Source organism: Phyllopteryx taeniolatus, chromosome 16 (assembly GCF_024500385.1).
Source record: "Phyllopteryx taeniolatus isolate TA_2022b chromosome 16, UOR_Ptae_1.2, whole genome shotgun sequence".
In the NCBI taxonomy this organism is placed as follows: Eukaryota; Metazoa; Chordata; class Actinopteri; order Syngnathiformes; family Syngnathidae; genus Phyllopteryx; species Phyllopteryx taeniolatus.
The window spans coordinates 7,641,073-7,665,541 of record NC_084517.1 but is presented as its reverse complement, the minus strand read 5'-3'; the positions used below and the strand labels follow the sequence as shown (position 1 = coordinate 7,665,541).

Genomic DNA, 24,469 nt, shown 5'->3' with positions numbered 1-24,469 from the left:
GTGCCTTGAAATTGACTGGCAACCAATCCATAGTGTACCCCTCCTCTCTCCAGAAGTCAGCTGAAATAGCAGGCTCCAGCTCAACCATCACTATAGAAATATGATGGATAAAATAATGTCAGGTGATCTAGCTTAACTCACTGTTAAGAAGTACTTTACATTACTTTTACTCTTTACATTCTAAACAATAGCTGTACCTTCTACTCCTTAATGTAACAAAATAGGCTTATTACTTTTTTCAACCTCCACGGATGACAACGCAACGTAAAAAAAGACGTAAATAGAAATAGGGAAAGTCAACTGTGGTTGAGTAATTGAGTAAGATCTTGGGATCTTATAAGGAGGAAAAAACAGGGACAGTAGTGACATGTAAGAACGTGACCCAGGGAGCATTAATGATGATGATGTAACAGATTTGGAGAAGCAAGATATTCCCCATCCATGGCCTTATTGAGGAGAAATGTTTGACTGACTGAATGAATGGTCTGTGGTGACTGCATTGTTTGGGCTAGCCTAAAAAACACCTGCCTCTGGCATTTAAAAATTCTCTGTCTAACCTGAAAAAACACACATAGATAAGGAGTATTTTTTCAGTCGTGATCATTAGCTCATTTAGCCTTTTTGACCCCAAGAGGACAACAACACCTCACCCAGGAGGTCACAAAGGAACCCAGGAGAACATCTAATGAACTGCAGGCCTCCCCTGCCTCAGTTAAGGTCAGAGTTCATGACACAACAGCAAGGAAGAGACTTTTTTACTATGGAGGCTGACATTGAGCCGTATGCTTCAATTATGCAACAGCAATGTCGTCATTGACGGCGCACTCAAGTAGTGTTTGAAAGCGATTTGACTGATGAGTAAACTATATATATATATCTAGTGTGTAATGTATAGTGTGCTGTGAGAGTTTATCAAGTGTGCAAGGGGAAATTATCCAATTGCACTTTATTGGTCCAAAAATACTAAATTGGGAAACTGTATAGTGATTAGGGAGTATGAAACGAGTAAATGAAAAAGAGGCTCCGATTGACTGGCGACCGGGGTGACCCCGCCTCTCCCATAGTGGAGCCCCGCCTCCTACTATAAAAATCAGTGCATCGCTGCAGTCGGAGCCGGTGTATCCAGTCCACGCACCGAGATTCTTTCGACCAGTATCGGCAACTCCCTCCCCCCTCCCTCTTGTCGGTGTTTATGCGCCACTGTAAATGTAGTCAACACTTCCCACTGTGCGTTAACTATTTATAACTTAAGTTTAATAAAACTCGGTTATGTGACCCCGCAGAAACGACTTGGGGAAAGTTTTTACTGTTAACAAACATGCAGCCCTAAAGGACTCAGGCTAACTCCTGAGAAGATGGCAAGTACTTCTCCGTAAGAACAGAAGCGAGATGGGAAAATGGGAGCTGACGATGGTAAGATACATGTTTATTGTCATTTAAAGTTACACTTTGAAACATCGCCTGGGAATGGGTTTGTGGTGCAGAATGAATCTGGCACGTGAAAAGATACAGAACAGACAATTCAGACAAAAAGAGCACTGTACTTCTCTGAAATGTCCCTTCTCAACATAAATGCCTTTTATGTTTCAAATTTGAGCCTTTGCTTTTTATGTTTCAAATGTTATCTTTTGAAAAAATTAGAGCAATGCTGTATACAGCATCTTAAAGGTTTACAAAAAGCCAAATCAAAACCTCACAAGTAGCAATTTTAAAACTACTACTATTTTTGTGTATCGATGGATTTACACCCATTTATATATTAAAAAAGACATGGCTACTGCACACACATAAGTAAAATACATATATCATAAGAATTTACGAGACAGACACAAAGAACTAAGTTACATTGCACAACTTTATTAATATAGTGTACATGTAACAGAAATCAACTCCCAACAGATTGTAACATACAAAGCAGTCAAAAACGTGGCTTTAAACTATCCAAATGCTTGGATAAATAAAGTTAAGATCGGTTTTAAGCTGTATGCTGACTGTACAAATATGCTTCCATTTGTAATTCTACAATAGGAGTCAGTGATCTGGGGGTGTTTGCTTTTTTTAAATACTTAAAAGTTCTCACTGTACTGGAACCCCTGTTGTCATGGTGATGCAGCCACGCGCTGTCCTGCCACAACTCTTGCCTCTTTTCGCACATTAAACGCTAAAAACACCGCAGGAAGTCTTTGTAGATGTGGTGGCAAGAACTTGCAATAGATGATTTTCCTCACATCAAAGCGTGCAATCAACATGACTTTGTTGGACTTCAAATGTCTCGCTTTCCGCGGCCTTGGCGACTTCGGACTCTTCCACTGAAGTCTTTAGTGTTTGGTCCCCGGGTCATACTCGAAAGTCTGTGTCGTGATTCATCACCGGTGATGACAAGTATGATTGGTCTCATCATTACTCATTCTGCTAATTGCTTGATGAGATAACACAGAGGATATTATTTTTCTCATAAAAGCATACGGAATACAGTTCAATTTCTGCAGAGAGCGCAGGTCAGAGTTATAGACTCCAGGGCGATCACGATGAAGAGTAAAACTTATAGTTTGTAGATTGGGTTTGAAATATATCTTTGGTATATCTTTTTTCACAGTACCTGTACCTAATTGGCCCTGCAAAAGGTGCAAAACACTTGAGGTCTACTAATGAGCCTTATGTTTATACTAAGAGATGATGATGGGAAGGTGCAAAAGAAGGTCAACGCAATGATTGGTTATTCAAGTCCATGTATTAAGCTTCATTTCCATTGGACTGATAATTGTGCTTAGTGCTGCCAGCGCATCAGTGACAATGGGTGCAAGTAGCAAAGCAGCACACAATGTCTCTTCTCTGTTCAGTAAACAAACGAGTTTCTATGAGACAATGGGTGTGTACGTGTGTGTGTGTGTTACTAGTTGTAAAAAGGCATTTAAATTTATCTGTTTGGAAGTCTTTGCAATCGCCATAATAGTTTTTACACAGTCAGATTCATTCCGGAATTTGGCATAAAACAACAGCGTGACATTTAAAGGTTTGTTTGGTTCAGTAGATAGTGGAGCATAGTAAAAAACATTGCATGTCTACTGCGTGCAGCTGTATAGATTTGTGAAGCGGTGCATGTACACCACATGGACTAGTTGGAAGTCATGCACAAATTGTTATGAGCACCAGTTTTATGTAACACATTTTAAAATCTGTGATTAATTGATTTTAACCACAGAGAACGGCAAGTGCTAAGTGCTTTATGTTGTGGATGAGTTTTTAAGGACAAATACATAACAATGCACTGAAGACAAATATTTAAGACGGCTCCAATGGCCTTACGCAACCCGTGGAATACAGCTCATGATTTTATAGAAATCACCTGCACGCTCATGTGCTCCTCAGGTTAACTAAGTCAAGTTAGCAGAAGTGTGTTACTAATTCACTCTCCTTTAAGTGGGGGTAAAGGAGGCAAATATAGACTCAAGCTATTGCATCACTGTAATAATGTAGAAGATAATATATCGGTAATAATAGAAACATTTTTAATTTCTGCTACTTTTTCATTGACAAAAAGTTGTTTATTCACATAAAGAAGGTTTAAGGCCCTTTAAACATGACAGCAAAACTGCTTTCTTTTTTCTTCTTTGTTGTTTGTTCTGCACATACAGGAATCATATACTCAAAATCACAACCAACCAAGGTGCTTAGTTCCAATGATTCTGTTGTTGTTTCATACATTTTGTCAGGTGCTGCTCTGGAGCAAACTGTACTGAGCTCTTCAGTAAATATGAAGGTTAGCTATCCACCATGTTTCAAGAAGATTTCGATGGACATACAACAATGATTTACATACTGTACAGATAAGTACGTACTGTAGTAAGTTTTGGGTCTCCGCTAGCTAACTAGTTTTTCCAGTGACCTAAACCAAAGCTGCCATTATGACATAGTAACAAGTTCTATGAATAAAAGAATGACATTAATCAGGACTCCATTCTATTTAGTTTTCAGAGAGGCAGATTCATTCTTAAGTGTGAGGATAGGGGACACAAAACATTGGTTGCTTTATCCTTTGGAAGACAATTTTTACCTAATTTGTTTCTCTGTACAGTATCTTATGTTTTCTGGTTGTGCTCCTGTGGTTCAAGGGCCTTTACTTGTTTCTTTCAGCCACATAATAACAAGATAAAGACGTACAAGACTACATAGTCGGTATTCGTATTAAATTATTTGGATAAATAAAAATAATTTGCAGTGTCTGCTATATATATATATATATATATATAAATATATATATATATATACATATATAAATAAAGTGCTTAACTTCAGAATAATTCTTTGAAAAAAACTAACAAAATACAGATAATACTTCATGTTTTGATCATATGGGTAGAAGCAAAATCATGGATTGTAAAAATGCATTATACATAGGTTGAAGGGTTTACCAGAATTTTGAGGTCAACTTTGGGGGTGCGCATTATACATGAGTGCGCATTATACACGAAACATTACGGTGTGTGTATATATATGTGTGTGTGTGTGTGTGTGTATATATATAGAGGGCGGCACGGTGAGGAGCAGGGTTCAATCCCCGGTCCCGCCTGTGTGGAGTTTGCATGTTCTCCCCGTGCCTGCGTGGGTTTTCTCCGGGCACTCCGGTTTACTCCCACATCCCAAAAACATGGATTAATTGGGGACTCTAAATTGCCCGTAGGTGTGAATGTGAGTGCGAATGTTGTTTGTTTGTATGTGCCTTGCAATTGGCTGGCAACCAGTTCAGTGTGTACCCCGCCTCCTGCCCGATGATAGCTGGGATAGGCTCCAGCACGCCCGCGACCCTAGTGAGGAGAAGCGGCTCAGAAAATGGATGGATGGATATATATATACACACACACACACACACCGTATATATATATATATATATATATATATATATATATATATATATATATATATATATATATATATATATATACACACACACACACACACTGTAATTTCTCTGTGTGTAGCCTTCATCGACTATGAAAAAGCATTTGACTCAGTCACCACCACTTTGATACTCCTGGCGCTGGTAAATCAAGTGATAGAGCTGACCTACTGTATATCAACATTCTACAATCAATATACAACGATTCTTCAGGTTCAATATGAATTGATGATGAAAGAGTGCGAATAAGTCTAGGAAAAGGGGTCAGGCAAGGCGAAACACTGTCTATGAAGCTATTTAAAGCTAGCCTTGAAGAAATATTTAAAAAGCTCAATTGGGAAAAAGAAGGACTAAAAATTAATGCCGTTTATTTGAGCCATCTTTGTTTTGCAGACGAAATCATTTTATTCTCCTACGATGCTGAACAACTACAGCGTTGTATTCACGAACTAGAGTTAGAAAGCCATCGCTCAGGTCTGAAAATGAACAAAAGCAAAACGAAGGTCATGTTCAATCGTTACTGTCCACAAAAAGATATCAAAATGGAGGACTATGTCCGAGACACCGTCGACAACATCTATTTAGGCCAAGTTGTAACAATGGCTGGAAATACAAGCACTGAAGTTGAACGCTGCATAAAGCTTGCCTGGCAGGCTTATGGAAGGCTTAGTGTTATATTTAAGAACAATCTTCCCATTTGCTTGAAAAGAAAAGCTTTCGATCAATGTATTTTACCATCCATCCATCCATTATCTGAGCCGCTTCTCCTCACTAGGGTCGCGGCCGTGCTGGAGCCTATCCCAGCTGACATCGGGCAGGAGGCAGGGTACACCCTGAACTGGTTGCCAGCCAATCGCAGGGCACTTTGAAACAAACAACCATTCGCACTCACAGTCATGCCTACGGGCAATTTAGAGTCTCCAATTAATGCATGTTTTTGGGATGTGGGAGGAAACCGGAGTGCCCGGAGAAAACCCACGCAGGCACGGGGAGAACATGCAAACTCCACACAGGCGGGGACGGGGATTGAACCCCGCACCTCAGAACTGTGAGGCTGACACTCTAACCAGTCGGCCACCGTGCCGCCTGTATTTTACCAGTCCTCACTTAAAGTTCAGCTACACCCTGAACTGGTTGCCAGCCAATCGCAGGGCTCATACAAACAAACAACCATTCACACTCACAGTCACACCTACAGGCAATTTAGAGTCTCCAATTAATGGATGTTTTTGGGATGTGGGAGGAAACTGGAGTGCCTGGAGAAAACCCAGGCAGGCACGGGGAGAACATGCAAACTCCACACAGGCGCGGCTGGGGATTGAACCCGGGTCCTCAGAACTTTGAGGCTGACACTCTAACCAGTCGGCTACCGTGCCACCCCTAAAAGTAGATGAATCATCCTGCAGTGGATAGATAATGGCTACTATATATATATAATATATATATATATACACACACACACACACACACACACACACATACACGCAGTACTTCCCAATTCTTTAACTCCTCATAGTCATAGTTGTCTATTTTTGTTGTCAATCTGTGAAAAACTACTCTTTAGGATTGTGCATACAGTATATGACTAACCAAATGTGAAAAATTGCTGAAGAATCTGATCTACATGAACGTCAATTTTTCTAAACTACATATCTACCTAAGACCTTTGCACAGTACTAAATCTCTCTTGACATTTGGGAATTATTTTGGTTTCCCATTTCCATGTGTTATTAGATGCCTGCAACTTTTACTAATCCTGTATTTGTCCATAAACATTTGCATCAACCTTTGCACGATTATTGGAAATTTCAGGGTACTATAAACTTTATGAAACTCTCACTTCACCACATGCACTGCATCTGCAAAGCTGATATGAAACAAACATTGTGTAGTTGTAGTGGACCAGTGCGAGAGTCAGTGTGTTTATTTAACCTCAAATGGCTATTTTTATAGATATGCTCACTCAACTTTATTATCCTACAGTTTGCTGCATGCATTATTGACATCCAACATATATAGAAATATGACAGTGAATTACATCTCAGCATTTTCCCCCACAATCCACAGAACCCAGTGCAGGAGTGGGGCGAAGAATCTGTGGATGGTGCACTCTATGGGATCACGCTGCACCGGGTGCCCGTTCCTTCCTGGCTCGACCCCAGTTCGAATCCATCATGCGCTTTCGTCCAGTACCGAACCAACAAAGTGCGGCGTCTGAAGGCTGCCAGTCTGCAAATGCTTGTGAGCCACCTCCTTGACCACGCCTGTCTGGAACAGGACTACAGCAGGATCTTCCTCTCCACATACAGAACCTTCACCAGTACGACAAAGCTGTTAGATATGATCTTCCAAAGGTATAATCACAATCTTTTTATTATTTGCTTTTACATTTTTGCAGTCTACATACAGTAGATTATGTCTCATATCTTTACAGAAGTGATAAAGCTATAGCCAATGACAATGAGGTTGTCCCAAGATTATGTCACCAGTCTTATCGGGAATTAAAAAAAAAAAAAAGATTAGTCATTCATTCATCTTCCGTTCCGCTTATCCTCACTAGGGTCCCGACGTGCTGGAGCCTATCCCAGCTATCTTCGGGCGAGAGGGGGTGTATACCCGAACTGGACACCAGCCAATCGCAGGGCATAAAAAAGATTAAATAAAATAAAAAAGATTAAATAATCCATTATTTCTTATTTTCTTAAATACAAAAAATTGTCTACATAATTATCAGACATACATTTTAAACAATATGGCGTGTGATGAAATGTTCCCATGATTTTACAAATCCATACTGTACACTTCAACTTTTTTACTATCTTGAAGACCATTTGCCTGGGTGCTGTGTAATTTAACTGAAAACCGAAGTTAGCATATATGGAGATGTAAATGTGTCAACTTTATCTTATTTAGCTACATTATTTTGTAGAAATAGGACAAAAACCCCAGCAATTAACAAAATATATTTTTAAGGAAGTATTTTTGATGCAGTTTTTGCATTGGTTCATGAGATTAGATTGTGTGATTACTTTGTGGCTTGTGAGTGTCAGCAGTATGATTCCTTCCAAGTTTATATTGACCTTTATAGTAGAAAATATTGATATTTTTTCCTCTTAAAAAAGCTCCAACTTCAGTTTTTTCTTACTCATTTTGTTGCTTCTGAATCATTTTGAAAAGCCTGCTTGGAAGTAATAAGTAGCCTGCAGATGCTCATTACCGAAAGGCTCATGACAACAACAACAATTATGTACAGAGAGGCTGAGAATGTGGTTAGCATGACTCCACTTCAGGATTAGTGTGTGTGATTAGTGTGTCCAAGTATGGACAAGTAATATTTCTAGTTAAACACAAAAAATCCTCTTGAAGAAAATATAATTTCATAGAATTTGGCTTCCCTCATGTCCTCCTACAGAGACAGTGAAGCATCAGAATTGGACAACAGTGAATGCAACCTGAGGTAGGTTGATATTTTTTATGATCTGCTTTGTCTTAATCATGAAATCCTTGTTCATAATTACAGAATTAGAGTTTTTCCAATCAAACAGTCACATAGTAGTATTTAACTTGTCTGGCAGAACATGCTAATGGTAGTGGTTAACAGGTAATGATTTTCCCACTGCCTCCCCAGCCCTCTGTTAGCCTTTGTCCAGACCTGGTTGGATGAATACAGTGAGGACCTCAGGGATCCTCCGCTGCACCCTGGGTTGCAACTTCTTTTGGATCACCTTAGAATCAGCTCTGCCATGCATGACCAACTGCACCGTCAGCCCAACTTCTCTTCGTTGGCTGGGCAAACTGAAAACCTCCTTAGGAGGTTCCAGAAAGAAGGTATGCTCCTCCATCATAGTACATACTTCTCATTGCAGATAATTTTATTTTCGTCATGCATACATTCTCATTGTATCCTGCTGACGATTCATCAGAATCTGAGACACATGTGAGTCCTGCTCAGGCAGATGTGCCACAACATGATCAGCTTTCAGGTGATGAGGATTCAGGATATGAACACTTGCAAGATCAAAGTGACATTTTGGATTTCTCATCAAGAGCCATCGCAGAGCAACTGACCCGCATAGATTCTGTAAGTGAGTGGAGATGATCCTGACAAACACATATATAAATATTTTTGGGCAGGATGGTAGAAAATGCTTGAATTTGTCCTGCACTTTTGATGTAACCAAAATATTAGCGATAGCTTTCATTATGTTGCAATGTTATTGTTACTGCAACCACAATAAGAAAATATGTAAAGTTTAAATTAATTTATCTCTGACTGTCAATCCAAACTGAGCATTATTAACGTTGTAAAGGAAGAATTTGTGGTAATGTTCATGGAAGTGGTCATAAAGAGATAATAAATCTACCTGGGAAGCAATGCATGAACCTGAAATATTTGTTATTTTTTAAAATATTTTGTATTGTTTTATAAAAGTTATTGTCTCTTTTCATTCATTCCCAGGCTTTGTTTATAAAAGTTGCTCCCTATCAGTGTTTGGGCTGCATCTGGTCACAAAGAGACAAGAAGGAGAACATGTCCCCCACCATAAGGGCCACCATTGCACAGTTTAATGCCATTACCAACCTTGTCATCATATCACTACTCTGCCGCCCTGCGTGTGTCACCTCCAGTCCTACCCCACCGCAACGAGCTCGGATCCTTGAGAAGTGGATCAGAGTAGCACAGGTGAGGGCTGTGTTCTGCTCACCCTTGATTCCATCAGCTTGTTGAATGAACATTGGTGTACAAGTAATCATATGGTATTTGGGTTTTCCAAAACTCTGGGAAGGTTGATGAGTGGGCGCAACTTGATGCTTTGTAAACCCAAAAGATTAATGAATAAGTGCGGATAAACCATCAGTAAGCATTTTTTGGGGTTGGTTCCCCCTGAACTGGTTGCCAGCCAATCATATCAGGGCACATATAAACATACAACCATTCGCACTCACATTCACACCTACAGGGAATTTTGAGTCTTCAATTAACCTACCATGCATGTTTTTGGGATGTGGGAGGAAACCGGAGTGCCTGGAGAAAACCCACGCAGGGACGGGGAGAACATGCAAACTCCACACAGGCGGTGTCGGGGATTGAACCCTGGTCCTCAGAACTGTGAGGCAGAAGCTCTAACCAGTCGTTCACCGTGCCGCTTAATTTTTTATTTTCAATTAATTAGCAAAAAATTAAAAATGTTGTCAATATTGGTGTTGTTTGTTAAATTTAGAGAAAATAAGTAATTTAATTAATTTTTGAATAAGACTGAAACATAATATGTGCAAAAAGTGAAGCACTGCGTCCGGCTCCATACGCACCATACAACAATTACAGTCAATGTCATGACCTTTGTATTTCTCTGCAGGACTGTCGCCATTTGAAGAACTTTTCCTCTCTCAAGGCAATCCTGTCTGCCCTTCAGGCCAATGCAGTCTACAGACTGAGAAAGACCTGGGCAGCAGTTAGCAGGTAAAGTCAGGTGTCCATGCCATTCCACCGCTAGTTTTTATGTCTTATTGTGTATCATAATTCTCTTTAAATGAGGGTTGTGAACCTTCATCAAGAGCAATGTCAGCAAATTACCTGCCTTTGGTGGCCCACATTACACAGCCTGTCATGAAAGTTGCACCGAGCTAGTAAAATGTCATCGATAATAAAAGCCTAACTTAATAGTGTTTTCTCTGTGACATAACTCCTGCTCTTGGACAAAGTACTCTTGACTATTATAAATTATGCCAGTTCATTACATCAACTACCTGATGTAGAACTAATTATACTCACTGTTGTTTTTGCAGGGACTGCATGGTTACATTTGATAACCTCTGTGAAACCTACCCTGATGAAAACTGTCTTCTGACCAACAAAGAACTCCTGGTGGAGGTGAGACCAAAATCGCAAAAAAACAAAAATCATTCATTTGACCATTTCTTCCCATTCCACTAGAAAACGTAAATTGTGCCCTGTCATATAACTAAAAATGCCAACTAAAATAAGAACTACAATGGTGATTATTCGAACTGAAGTGTCTGATTGGATGCTTAGGAGGTGCTATGATATTACGGGGATGCCATGACAGCATGGCTTTTTCTCTTTGTGACACTATTTTTGCAACTAAAACCTTTTGTAAATAAATAAACAAATACATCCATCCACCCATCCATTTTCTGAGCCGCTTCTCCTCACTAGGGTCGCGGGCGTGCTGGAGCTTATCCCAGCTATCATCGGGCAGGAGGCGGGGTACACCCTGAACTGGTTGCCAGCCCATCACAGGGCACATACAAACAAACAACCATTCACACTCACTTTCACACCTATGGGCAATTTGGACTCATTAATTAACCTAGCATGCATGTTTTTGGGATGTGGGAGGAAACCGGAGTGCCCGGAGAAAACCCACGCAGGCACAGGGAGAACATGCAAACTCCACACAGGCGGGGCCGGGGATTGAACCCTGGTCCTCAGAACAGTGAGGCAGAAGCTCTAACCACCGTTCCGCCTAAACAAATACACTTAAGTAAATGTGAACAATAATGCGATTGGTTGTTTGTTTATATGTGCCCTGCGATTGGCTGGCTACCAGTTCAGGGTGTATCCCGCCTCTCGCCCGAAGATAGCTGGGATAGGCTCCAGCACACCCGCGACCCTAGTGAGGATGAGCGGAACGGAAGATGAATGAATAATAATAATAATAAAGTTAATTGCATGCATTGAAAACAACAACCATTTACTGAAGTGATTGTGGACCCTACTGTCCCCAATCTTGGTCATTCTCATGAAATCATTGAATAAATTCTATCTAGCAAGCTAATTCTGCATAATACTTTACATTGGTATGAATACAGTAATTGTGAGTGCTTAAAATATTGATAAAAGTTTCTGCTGTGTAAATACTTTTTATGCTATCTTGCTATTGTTCAAGAGGAACAACCTTTTCAACCTATCTGCACTTTTTTAAAGTTAATGTGTGTCAAAGTAAATCCATTGACTTGTTGCACCTGCATTCCTTGCAAAAAGGTCTTAAGTAATCTGAATTGCAGTCTTTCAAAAGCATTATATTAAAGTGTAAATGTAACCATACACATACGGTATGTAAACTGTAAATGAATGACTGGATTAGGAAACTGCCTGGTGCTAGGTGAACATTGATTTTCTCTTTTAGGTTTTACGAAGATTCTTCTAAATAATATTTTCAGTTCATGTTGACAGAAGTATTGATTGGAAAACTGGAGCAGCAGTTTGTTCCATTTTAGTTCAACAACTCGTGGCATCATGTGTCTGTAGACCCATTATTATCACTCTGCACAATAGGATTACTGAAAAATTACTAATTACAATGAGGTCACGGTTGCACCCTTGTACATTCGCACTAGTTGTACTCTAGGTATTGCGTTTAAAGAAAAAGTGGAACGTGGCCTCCCTCCTCCTTAAAGGGAAACAATTAAACAGGATATCCAGGTTAATGTGTACCAAAACCGTTTTCTACGGTTTGGAGGTCAGATCTTAAACTCTCTATAAACTGGAGTTATAGTTGACGTGCTTGAGTGCATGGATGTTATAAATATACATGCACACATTTGAACCTAATTTTACTTTGCTACAGCAATGGGTCGTTTTGTTTACCTAAAATTCAAGTGACCATATGACCTCCTTTGATGGGACGAACGTCAAACAACTGTGGATAATATTTCTCCCAAAATATCCAAGCAGTTTGATATCCAAACAGTTATGCCTCATGGAGGGAGAAGTTGTAAGGTTTTAGACATTTAGATTAAGTAATGCATTATAGGATGCTGTAATGCCGTTTTGGATGGCAGGATTAGTTTTCAAGATGACCCATGCAAAACTCACTCTGACATTATACAGCTCCACAAGGGAGATGATTTCACATCACTGTGTAGCGCCTCTAGCATGGCAGAGACCCAAAACTATCTTTGGCCCCGCTCAGTGCTAAACAAGTTTCAAGTGCCCGCAGATCAACCAGGATTATAGGCCAGTAATAATAGACTAGAGCAGAGTGCTTTATGAGTCATCTGCACAGTCTCCTGGGCTGAAACATGAGCCAGCAGTGCTAGAAATTCAGACCGATATACCTTGAATGAAAGTAGGACACGCATGCCATGAAAAAGTGGTGTCTGGATTGAAAAGATATAGTAGATAGTTATAATTGACTACAAGTGAAACAATTACTGTAGCCTAATAAACCACCTGTTGTCTCCATGCAGAATATTTCCAGCGGAGTGGTACCCTACCTGGGCACATATCTCACCGTCCTTACCATGCTAGACACAGCCCTGCCAGACACAGTGGAGGTATATACTGTACAGCCTATCATGTACCCTTAGAAACAGTTGCTATGATCATTAATTAAATGTTTTAAGTGTGATTTATTATATATGCTCAGTTCCTTTATCATGATTTTTATTCCATTACATGAATGTATGAAATGATTTAAGGTTATTATTCCCCAGGGGCAATTACAGTACATACAGGTAGCACCTAGCGCGACATAACAAAACAAAAATAAATACAGACAAAACTCATTCCCACACTGCTTTTAATAGCTCATGAAAAATACATGTTGTTATAGGAAAATTCTGAAAGTATTTTTTTTTCACTTCCACTCCAGTAGAAGACTAAAAATACTGTATTTAAACTTTTATGAATAGAAAATGCTCTATTCACTTGTTTAGCATCAAATTTGAACTTAAATCTAAAATAAATTAAATCTACCTGCAGTGTATTCAGCTAATATTAATCAATTAATTAACTAATTATTGATTTATTTTGTTACATTTGTTTATGGTGCTTAAAATGAAGGCCGTGCATGTTTGTTTTATATGTTTGATGTGCTCAATCATTTATTATTATTATTGCAATTAATGCACACCCTTATAACAATTCAATATTTTGACAGGCTGGGCTCGTAAACTTTGAGAAGAGGAGGAGGGTGAGTTGCTACCCTTTACCCCCCAGGCCCCCACAATTTTTGTTCATTTACTTGCAACAGCTAAAATACTGCGCAATGTTGTTCACATGATTGTTATCGTTCCAGTAAGGATATCATAGGAGCCTGGAGGGGGCATTAACTCTGTTTCTGTCTAAAACATTTCACTTCCTGCAGGAATATGAGGTTCTGTCGCAAATCCATGTACTGCAAGTGTCCTGTACTCTGTTCAACCTGCCTCATTACCCCAGAATTGCTGCCTGGATGCAAGGACATAAACTGCTCACTGACCAAGAAAGGTGCACTGGAGGGTGTTTATTACCAAATTTCAAACAGATGCAATCACTCACAAGAGCAAAGTTTGAATGAACTTCAATAGTCACATACTAATATATATATATATATATATATATATATATATATATATATATATATATATATATATATATATATAATGTATGTATATATATATATGTATATTTATATATGTATGTATATATATATATATATATATATATATACACACACACACACACACACGCTGTATGTCTGTATGTGTGTGTGTATATATTATGTATATATAAAATGTATTACTTACTTGATTGACAAACTGACAGATATCCCAAAGATAATGTTAATTTTTCTACATGTTTATTATTTTGTTGGTAGTTTACAGTCTTGTGCAACTGCAATACATCATAGAGAGTTACAGTACATGCATCTTTAAATGACTGCAAACAACATACACAATTATAAACTTACTGTTACATTAATACATACATATACAAGTATTATTTATGTGAGGGCAGTTTTATTTGCAGGTATACCTAATCATGTGGCCAGTACATGGCCAGGTGTATAATATAGGGTGCTGCCAAAAAAAAAAAAATTCACTGAATAAAAATACAAAACACTTGATTTTGCTCCCATTTTGAGCTGAACTCAAATATATGAGACTTTTTCTATGTACACAAAATACCAATTTCTTTCAATTATTGTTCGCAATCTTGTCTAAATCTGTTAGTGAGCACTTTTCCTTTACTTAGTTAATCCATTCACTTCACAGGTATAGCAAACCAGGATCCTGATTAGACAGCATAATTAATGCATAAGTGTGCCTTAGGATCCCCACAAGAAAAGGTCACTCTAAAATGTGTTTTACTGTATTGGGGGTCCGGGTAGGTCCGAAAATCATCTTTTGAGAACAAAAATGTGGACAGAGAAGACAGATAATTTAAAAAAGGACTGAGAGAGGCCATCAACTTAAAGGTAGAAAGACAATCTATAAACAGAGGAGGTAGCTTACGACACCACCCTTCTCCCACTTACAATGCCGTCTTTTTGTCCATTCCAAAGGAACTCGCTAATTCTCCCTCCAACTAATAACAAAAACACAACCTCTTTTGGCCGTGAGGCAGCTCCACAAACTTTTACAATTGAATGGAATATTAATGGGGCGCTTCCATCCTACGACTCTTGTGGATGGACAGTGGCCTCTCTACAAGGCAAAGTAACAACTGTAGTTTTGCCTTCCAAAAGAATGATACCACTCGTGGTTTGGGGTGTGCCTCCAACTTGGAACATAAATACAGGAGCTGAGTTTTTTCCACACCAACCCAAGGCTAGTGCTGTCCTAACTAGCTTTGTTGCATGGGCTAGTGGCTTCCCTAGGCCTATTTTAGGGGGGCTCGCCACACCTTTGAGCTGGATGTATTATCTCGGCAAAGAAGTACCCAGACAAATAGGCCTTTTGAAATAGAAAAAAAATCTTAGCTGATGAATAATGGGAGCAAAACCAAAAGTGGTGTGCTTTTATTTTTGCTAGGTAGAATGGCGAACATCCACTAAGGCCAGATAATCCTTATAGCACCAAATAATAGTCATAATTTACTAACTTCAGGCATGTCACTCCCTTTTTTTTCAATCTTCATGTATTTGCTGAGGATTTATGGAAAATGTTGCAGTATTAAAAATAAATCCTGGATCCACACCTTTATCTAAATCTGCACCAAAATCTAATGGTATTCTTTGTTGCCACACTCCTCCAGTGTCAAATAGTCGTCTCGTCAATGAAAACACGAGCAATCAAGCAGCAATAAACAGAATTTCCTTAGTGGAGGTAATAAACTTATTTTTCTTAAATAAAATAAAAACTTGTCTTAGACGCAGTATTTATTGGATGTTTGATTGTACAACCCCAATTCCAATGAAGTTGGGACGTTGTGTTAAACATAAATAAAAACACAATGATTTGCAAATCATGTTCAACCTATATTTAATTGAATACACTACAAAGACAAGATATTTAATGTTCAAACTGATTAACTTTATTGTTTTTTTTGCAAATAATCATTAACTTTGAATTTTATGGCTGCAAAACGTTCCAAAAAAGCTTCATAATGCGCCACACATTTTCAACGGGAGACAGGTCGTGACTGCAACCAGGCCAGTCTAGTACCCGCACTCTTTTACTACGAAGCCACGCTGTTGTAACACGTGCAGAATGTGGTTTGGAATTGTCTTACTGAAATAAGCAGGGGCGTCCATGAGAAAGACGTCCGATATAAAATAAATGCTCAAAAACCTCTCCAAAACCTGTATGTACCTTTCAGCATTAATGGTGCCTTCACAGATGTGTGTGTTACCCATGCCATTGGCACTAACACAGCCCCATACCATCACAGATGCTGGCTTTTGAACTTTGTGTCCATAACAGTTCTTTTCCTCTGGCCCGGAGGACACAACGTCCACAATTTCCCAAAAACAATTTGAAATGTGGACTCATAGGACCACAGAAGACTTTTCCACTTTGCATCAGTCCATCTTAGATGAGGTCGGGCCCAAAGAAGCCGGTGGCATTTCTGGGTGTTGTTGATAAATGGCTTTTGCTTTGCATAGTAGAGTTTCTTATTGCACTTACGGATGTAGCGCCGAACTGTATTCACTGACATTGGTTTTCTGAAGTGTTCCTGAGCCCATGTGGTGATATCCTTTACACATTGATGTCGGTTTTTGATGCAGTGCCGCCTGAGGGATCGAAGGTCACGGGCGTTCAATGTTGGTTTTCGGCCTTGCCACTTACGTACAGTGATTTCTCCAGATTCTCTGAACCTTTTGATGATATTATGGACCGTAGATGATGAAATCCCTAAATTCCTTGCAATTGTACGTTGAGGAACATTGTCCTTAAACTGTTCGACTATTTTCTCACACACTTGTTCACAAAGAGGTGAAACTCGCCCCATCTTTGCTTGTGAATGACTGAGCAATTCAGGGAAGCTCCTTTTATACGCAATCATAACACCCACCTGTTCCCAATTAGCCTGTTCACCTCCGGGATGTTCCAAACAGGTGTTTGAGGAGCATTCCTCAACTTTCTCAGTCTTTTTTGCCACCTGTCCCAGCTTTTTTAGAACGTGTTACAGACATAAAATTCTCAGTTAATCAGTTAATAATTAGTTTATCAGTTTGACCATTAAATATCTTGTCTTTGTAGCACATATGTTGTTAAATATAGGTTGAACATGATTTGCAAATCACTGTATTCTGTTTTTATTTATGTTTAACACAACATCCCAACTTCATTGGAATTGGGGTTGTATAATATATCTTGATTATTGATGGTGTTATTGTCTATTTATTCTTTTTCCAGCTACGAACTTTCAAGACAGTTGGAGCCGCCGGTGGATGTGTGTTCACCAACCACTTGGAGCCACAGAACACTCACCAAAAAACTTTCCTCGTGGGTATCATGGGACATTACGAGGCCTGCCACATTAGAACACACATACAAATAGTGTACTATGCCATAAAAAAAAAAATAATCACGTTGCAAGATTTGTATGGCCTCGCATAATATGACGCAAGATCTTTCTTCAGTCTCTTGACAATAAGCGATGGATCCAAAAAGCTCCCAGCAGACCAGATCAGTGTTTCATCTTCAGGATCGAGTGGTTCCGAGTTGGAAGATCTGTCCTCTCCGAACTCTGCCTGTTCCATCAGACTACAGGTAAACCGCACGTGTGTGTGTGTGCGTGTGTGCGTGTGTGTGTGTGTGTGAGTCAAAACACATGCAAGCACAAGGAGAACATGCAAGCTCCACACAGAAAGGGCCGAGCTGAGATTCAAACCCAGAACCTTTGACTGAAGCACACCTGCTAACCACGTTTAAGAAAGGGAACTATTTTAACTGTAATGTAATTTATTATTTACTATAATTCTGATTGTACTCCTACTGTTACTTTTTTTTGTTTTGTTTTGTGGCCTAAATGTTTACAGTATTACTTCATGGTACCCTCTCCGTTTTCTAAAGTTATATACACTATATCTAAAGTCTAAAGTTATATACACTATATCATACATATACGTAAAACCTTCTGCTTTTATTTCATGCAGTCCTTCCACAGCTCTTGCAACAATGTCTCCGAGGTCTTCTCTTCATCTTCTTCCTCTTCTTCGTCGTCCTCTCCATGCTCCTCGGCGGCCTTGTCTCCAGACTCCCAAACTCCCTCTGGCTCATCTACAGACTCCCTCTGCTCCTCGGCCACTTCCTGTGCCGCTGCTCCGCCCTTGGGGGCCTCCAACCACAAACGTGGTGTCCATGTGTCCATGATCTCCCTGCCCGTCTACAACCGCCAGGGAGCAGATTCCTGCATTGTGAGGGTCAACGTGGACCTGGGTCACAACAATGGCAACATGTATAAGAGTGTCTTGGTGTGTTTGCTTTGCCTATCCATTTTTGTTTGACATTATTGACCCTTAACAGTCTGATTGAATCATAGTGCCTAAAAGTCATACAGTGTTGCAGCATTATTCGTGGGGGATAAGGACTGAGCCCTGCCGCAATTCAAAAAGGTTTTATTTTCCTATAGATCCCACAAGATGGCAGAAAAACACTTTTTTCCCCCTATTAGACCAGGCTGTAGCCTGACTAAATGAAGCTCCTCCCCTCACTTCAACATAGTTTCTTGGCCCTAAGATGGCACCAAAGCGATATTTTTACATTAGATATGGCTTTGGCCTGAGTGCAAAATCAGCAAATGAGTTTTACAGCAAATAATGGAGTATGGTGCCTCTAAAAATCTGCAAAAAAAGGGAATTAGCAAATGTCAAATATCTAATATGCGGGTTCACTATATTTGCTTTCAAATGTCGTGCATGTTTGGAGTACACAAAAATGGTCATGCATGTCATCTATGTATTTATGACTCTGTGTTGTTCTTTGCATTCACTAGTTGACCAGCCAGGACAAAACTGCACATGTGATTCAGCGGGCTTTGGAGAAGCATAACCTGGAACACATGAACTGGCAGGAATTCACTCTGACACAGGTCATCTCGCACGAGAGAGGTCAGAACACACACGCCTGCTGTAAAACAGCAACATCAGGTTCAACTGTGCAGTATAATAAGAGTCACAAAAAAATGTTGTCTTAGCAAAGACTAGACTTGATTTTGATTGACACTGAAGGAGTCAAATCAAAGCCAGGTGAAGTAAATTTAACATTATCTAGGGTTGGTGTTTACAGTAATGTGCTTCATATCACTAAGGTGATTCCGATATTTGGGCTACCTTAATTAAAGGTAATATTGGAAGAATTCTCTTGGCAAAGGCCCATATATTGGAACTTATTTGATTGTGCAGTTCCACCTAATGAAGTGTCTGGTGATTGTAACTGTCACACTTTGTCCTTTTGATCGATAACTGTACAGTAACTACATATTCTGTTTCTGTTTTTAGAGTTGCTGATACCAGACAAAGCAAACGTCTTCTACGCTATGTCCACTACTGCAAACTTTGATTTTGTCCTGCGGCGGTTCCACAAAGGTCAAAAGAAACCACTGAGAGCCACTTCAAGTCTAGGGCGGTACACAAAATAGATCCACTAAAACATCTTATGGAACCTTTAATAGTTTTAAAAGAAAAAAACAATGTTGATCATCTATTGCTGGTGACAGAGGAGAAAATGTGAAGCTCTTATGGTAGCAAAGAAGATGTTGCAAAAAAAAGCACTTTATGAAACTTTCTCACTACAATGGTGATCGAACATAAATTTCTGATATATTTTCATTTCCTGGAGGGCTGAACTGATTGGAATATCCACATTTACCAACTTCATTAGGCACAACATTTCTATCTTTACAAAGCTGACAATGCTTTGGACTGACACTTTCACTGTGGTACTAATTTTAAAGTACAGTATTGTAGTTACAGTGTATGTTAGATTTTGACACCACTGCATACATTAATGGATAGTTAAATTAATATCTCTTAGACAGTTTCAATCAAAAGAACATTGTTATCTTTGTGAAGGTAGCTTTTGTCTTTCTTTTTGACAAAGCTTCTTATTAGATTGTAACAGTGTATCTAATGTTGAGGCCAGTGTGTGTATTTTAATCAACCAATTCCTTGACCATTTCCCCCCCAATGGTGTTCTTACCACAGAGAATGCCACTGGTTGTTAAGTGATGGTAACACTACCCCTCCCAGCGCATCATGTATCCGCATACTGTATGTGGCCTACAAACGCTGACAAATGGCTGCCTACATCCCAACACTGTGCAGTGCCATTAATAGCCCATGTGCTAAAAACCAAAAAGGGTAATGGGGGTCAGATGACGTGTGAAGATCGCAAAACGAAATCTGTGGCGCGTTGTGATCCTATCAAGCTGAACTGTGCTCCTGTGTCGCTGCGCTTTGCCAGCTGACAAATGGGTGATGGTGTTTTTACCCAGGAGCAATGTGCTCCATGGCCAGTTTCACCTCAACTCCTGTTGCTGTGAGACTTGCCATACTTGGTTGACAGCCCTGTCCGAAAGGTTGGCATTCCCCAGTCTGGTTACCATGGTAGCCATAGAGACTTTGATGGACAGGACGGGACGCACATACCTGCAGTGAGAGACTATTGAGAGGAACATGTTTTCAGTGTTAGATTGATACACTTAATATTTATATAGTAATTGTATGGAATTTTAAACCCACTGTGTTTGTCTTCAATCCTATTCTGATTGCACCTTTTATTTGATTAATGTTGCCCTGGGTATTTGGACTAGTAGCCAATTTTAAAGTCGAAAACATAAATAGGGTGTCTAATTTTAAGTGTTACTATTTTCTGATGATAGTGAGATTATTTAAAATGTTTAACAAATATTTAACGCAATTGGTTCGTCTTGTGGATCCTGAATGAAACTGCTGCTTTAGTGTGTTGACTAATGCCTAAGACAAGTTGTACATCTTATCATTTCAATAACAACATTTGATGCTGAAATAGTTATCCAATGAGATGCATCACAAGTGCTTACTGTACTAGCGTGACATAATAGAACTGGTAGAAGGACACTATTTCCTTGAATTTACTGTAGTAATAAATATCCTGTCTTTTAAAAAATAATCTCAAGTCTGTTAAAAAAACAACAACTAATAAACAATGTTTAAAAACCAAATCCCAGATCCCTCTGCTGTATTTGTAAAACCTTCAGCCATTTCCCCTATGTTGTTGTTCACCCTTTAACAGCCCATACAAAAAATGTCCTTTGGGCAGTTAGGAAAAAAAGAATCAATAATTTAATATATACAGAATGGGCCTTTTCCAAGCTTCTGATGGTGATTGATGGTTCAAAAATGAGCATAATAATGGCAAAAACAGTTAAAAACAACTATTAGGAGAATCTGATGTTTTTGTTTTGGTGTATTAGTTTGTTGCTATATTTTTCCAATGTGTGGAAATTTAGCACAAGATGTGAACTTTACCATCGTGAATATGTTCATCTAGTCTGTGTAGAGTACAAAACCAAAATCTGTTATGACTGTTAAGTCAGTTTTGTAATTCTAATTCATTGAGATGGACCTGTATATATAAGTTTAAAACTATATGAATATTATCATTTTGAATGAAACAAGTACTGACCCCCGATGAATTTATGTTGCGCTTTAAGAACAATGGCCGCTAGATGGTGGTAAACATTTGCATTTAACCGACTTTTAAACTGGTGTAAGACGACTGTTCTGATACCTAGTGGCCACCTGGAGGTAGTAAACATCATGTTTTCAATCCCCACTCCAGCAAGCTTGGCTTGAATTGGAAAACAATCAAACATCAAATGTGGCATTTGCGGGGTGTCCTTAATTTCAAAGGAGCATCGTCTTATCCATTAAACCCAAATATAAAGTTCCTTTTGTTTGAATGTATACGCATTGGTATGTAAAGCTGTTTGAGCGTTTATTTGATATCTGACGATCTTTGTGCTCACTAGTAAGAAGAATTTGCACGCTAGTAGAATGAGTGTCTTTATAGTAGCGTGTTTCCAATAGTGGTGCCTCTTTTGGCCTAACAGCACGCAATTAAACCCGACTAGTAACACTAGTAGGCCCAGCTAATAGGCATGTGTCCTACTAGTGGAACCAAATTGCCTACTAGTAACATGCAATTGTCCTACTAGTATAGTATGCCAAAGTTGGCCAACAAATGCGCGGGTCACAGTGGTGGAAGGTCGTAGTGGAAAATAAATGTTACTAGTAGTCTAATACATAGCAGAGTGGTTTGCACATCACTCACAGTTCTGAGGTAGGTCGCTCCAATTCGGACTTCATGTGTAGAGTTTGCATGTTTTGCTTGCATGGGCATTCTGCGGGTACTGTAGCTTTTTTCCACATCCCCAAAACACTTGCTGCTTGGATTTACATTAAAAGTGTTGACTCTCTATATTTTCCATAGGAAAGAAAGTGAGTGTGAGTTTTGTCTTTATGTGCCCCGTGTTTGACTGGTGACCCGACACCTCTTGGCCTCAATCACCTGGGATAGATTCCAGCAAACACGTGACCCTAGGGAGGTTATACGGTATAAAAATGCATGGATAGTGCGCTGAATTATGCACCTGGTGAGGACTAAGAGCAGACGGTATCGATGGATATGATATGATGGATATCAAAGATATTGAATAAATGTTCAAATGGTTTTCCATATGCTCACATACAAACTCGTTTTTCCTTCTTAGGAGAAGGACAGGGGTTTCCATGTGTGGCTGTTATTTGGAGGGGATGCACAGGTCAGCAATTCTAGACGAGAAACAGAACACTGCACTCAGCTCACACTTTCTCATGTATTATGTATGTGAGTAAGGTTCAGCCGTGTGTGCAAACTGCATGTTGTATCCTTGATGCCCTCTTTGCTTTTGGTGTAGTGACCCCCGCAGACATGATGAGACAAGGTCTTACCTGAATTTGTCAAAGAAACCGCTCATGCAGGTCTCTAATGAGGACTGATGAGACATAGTTTAGCTGTCAGTAAAAATCAATGATGCTCACCTCCGTTCACCTAAAGTGTAGGAAGAAGTCAGAGATCTATAACTGTTAGTTCACATTTTTTGCATTCTCAAAACTATTCCTACTTTATCTGTTGTGCCTCATAAACTCAATAATATAGTCTTGTGGTAGTAAGATATACTGTATACTTAATCATTCATCATCGGTTCAGTACATTGCCTTTGGAAGTAAAGTTAAAAAAAAAAAGCGCACCTAAGATGCTGTGGTAGATATCCTTTTTGTGTAACTATTATTGGAAGGTGCCGCACCTTTTTTTCCCTTCAGGTCCCGAGTGCACAGCCTCGAAGGAGACATGCACATGTATATACACACTTGTATATAAACTGACTGGTTGCACCAGCACCATACTGTATTTATTAGTGTGAGTCCCCACTTCCATGTAGAAATTACACATTTGCATGCTCATTCAAATTGATGCGTACAGTTTGTGGTCAGTTTATGCTTTTTTATTGGCTCTAAGCCATGAAAGAAATACCTGCATACTGTACATTCAGAAATTGTGTCTTCCTTTTATTTTAGAATATTATAAATAATTTTACATTTTCTCTACGGCTTATCCTGTTTAGGGTCGTGGGGCGCTGGATCCTATTTCAGGTTGAGTGGCGGGACCCTCCTGTGGCCCCCCCATAAATCGACTCTTACTGCAACTTAGTGAGTTGTGACCATCGTGTCATGTACAGGGTATATGCGTGTGTTTGTGTAATACTCTCCCCAGGTGGCTGAGGCATGCACACCAAAAAGAGTAGCACAGTATCCATTGAATTGGAAAAAAACAAAACAAAAAAACACATTACTAAAATATTATTCCCGAACAAATTCAATTTGTATCTCAAGGCACCACTGTACTCTATTTTATATTAATATAGGTCACTACCTAATAGATGCCTGGCCCTCTTGTAAGTTGAGAAAATAAATGCTCTGTGTAATTAAATGATGAACTACGGTATTGTTATGCAATCTCAGTCTCATTATTGAGGTGGTAGATTGTAATCACGCAATTTAACTGGTGGTGTTCTGTCTTTTGATGCTTTTATTGCCAGCGTTTTGTTACATGCCACCCACTGTGATGGCTTTAGGGCTGAGCTTATTGCTGAAGTGAAAATATTTGCCCTCATAACCATAATATAATAAAAAATATATATGTGATAAAATGCAAATTCATTATATATTTGTGGTATTTTTTTCTTCATGCTTATGGAGCATATTGTGTATTCCTTGCAGTTTGCAGCCTCTATCCTTAACTTTCATTGTGTAGCACTGCTATGATTGACAATTATTCTTCAGGTGTGTATTATAAGTTTCAAGCTCGCGTCTC

General features: G+C 39.3%; 1 protein-coding gene across 1 annotated transcript; it reads left to right on the top strand.

Annotated features, from left to right (window-relative positions):
• Positions 1-1,126: 1,126 nt before the first annotated feature.
• Positions 1,127-21,275, top strand: LOC133466262 (ral guanine nucleotide dissociation stimulator-like 1). Its single transcript, XM_061749795.1, has 16 exons — positions 1,127-1,413; positions 6,965-7,251; positions 8,310-8,354; positions 8,526-8,725; positions 8,821-8,978; positions 9,357-9,581; positions 10,255-10,358; positions 10,685-10,769; positions 13,112-13,198; positions 13,804-13,836; positions 14,011-14,132; positions 17,486-17,575; positions 17,713-17,842; positions 18,229-18,546; positions 19,068-19,182; positions 19,573-21,275. The coding sequence occupies exons 1-16, from the start codon at positions 1,390-1,392 to the stop codon at positions 19,710-19,712; spliced, it is 2,163 nt and encodes a 720-aa protein (XP_061605779.1). The 5' UTR covers positions 1,127-1,389; the 3' UTR covers positions 19,713-21,275.
• Positions 21,276-24,469: the final 3,194 nt, after the last annotated feature.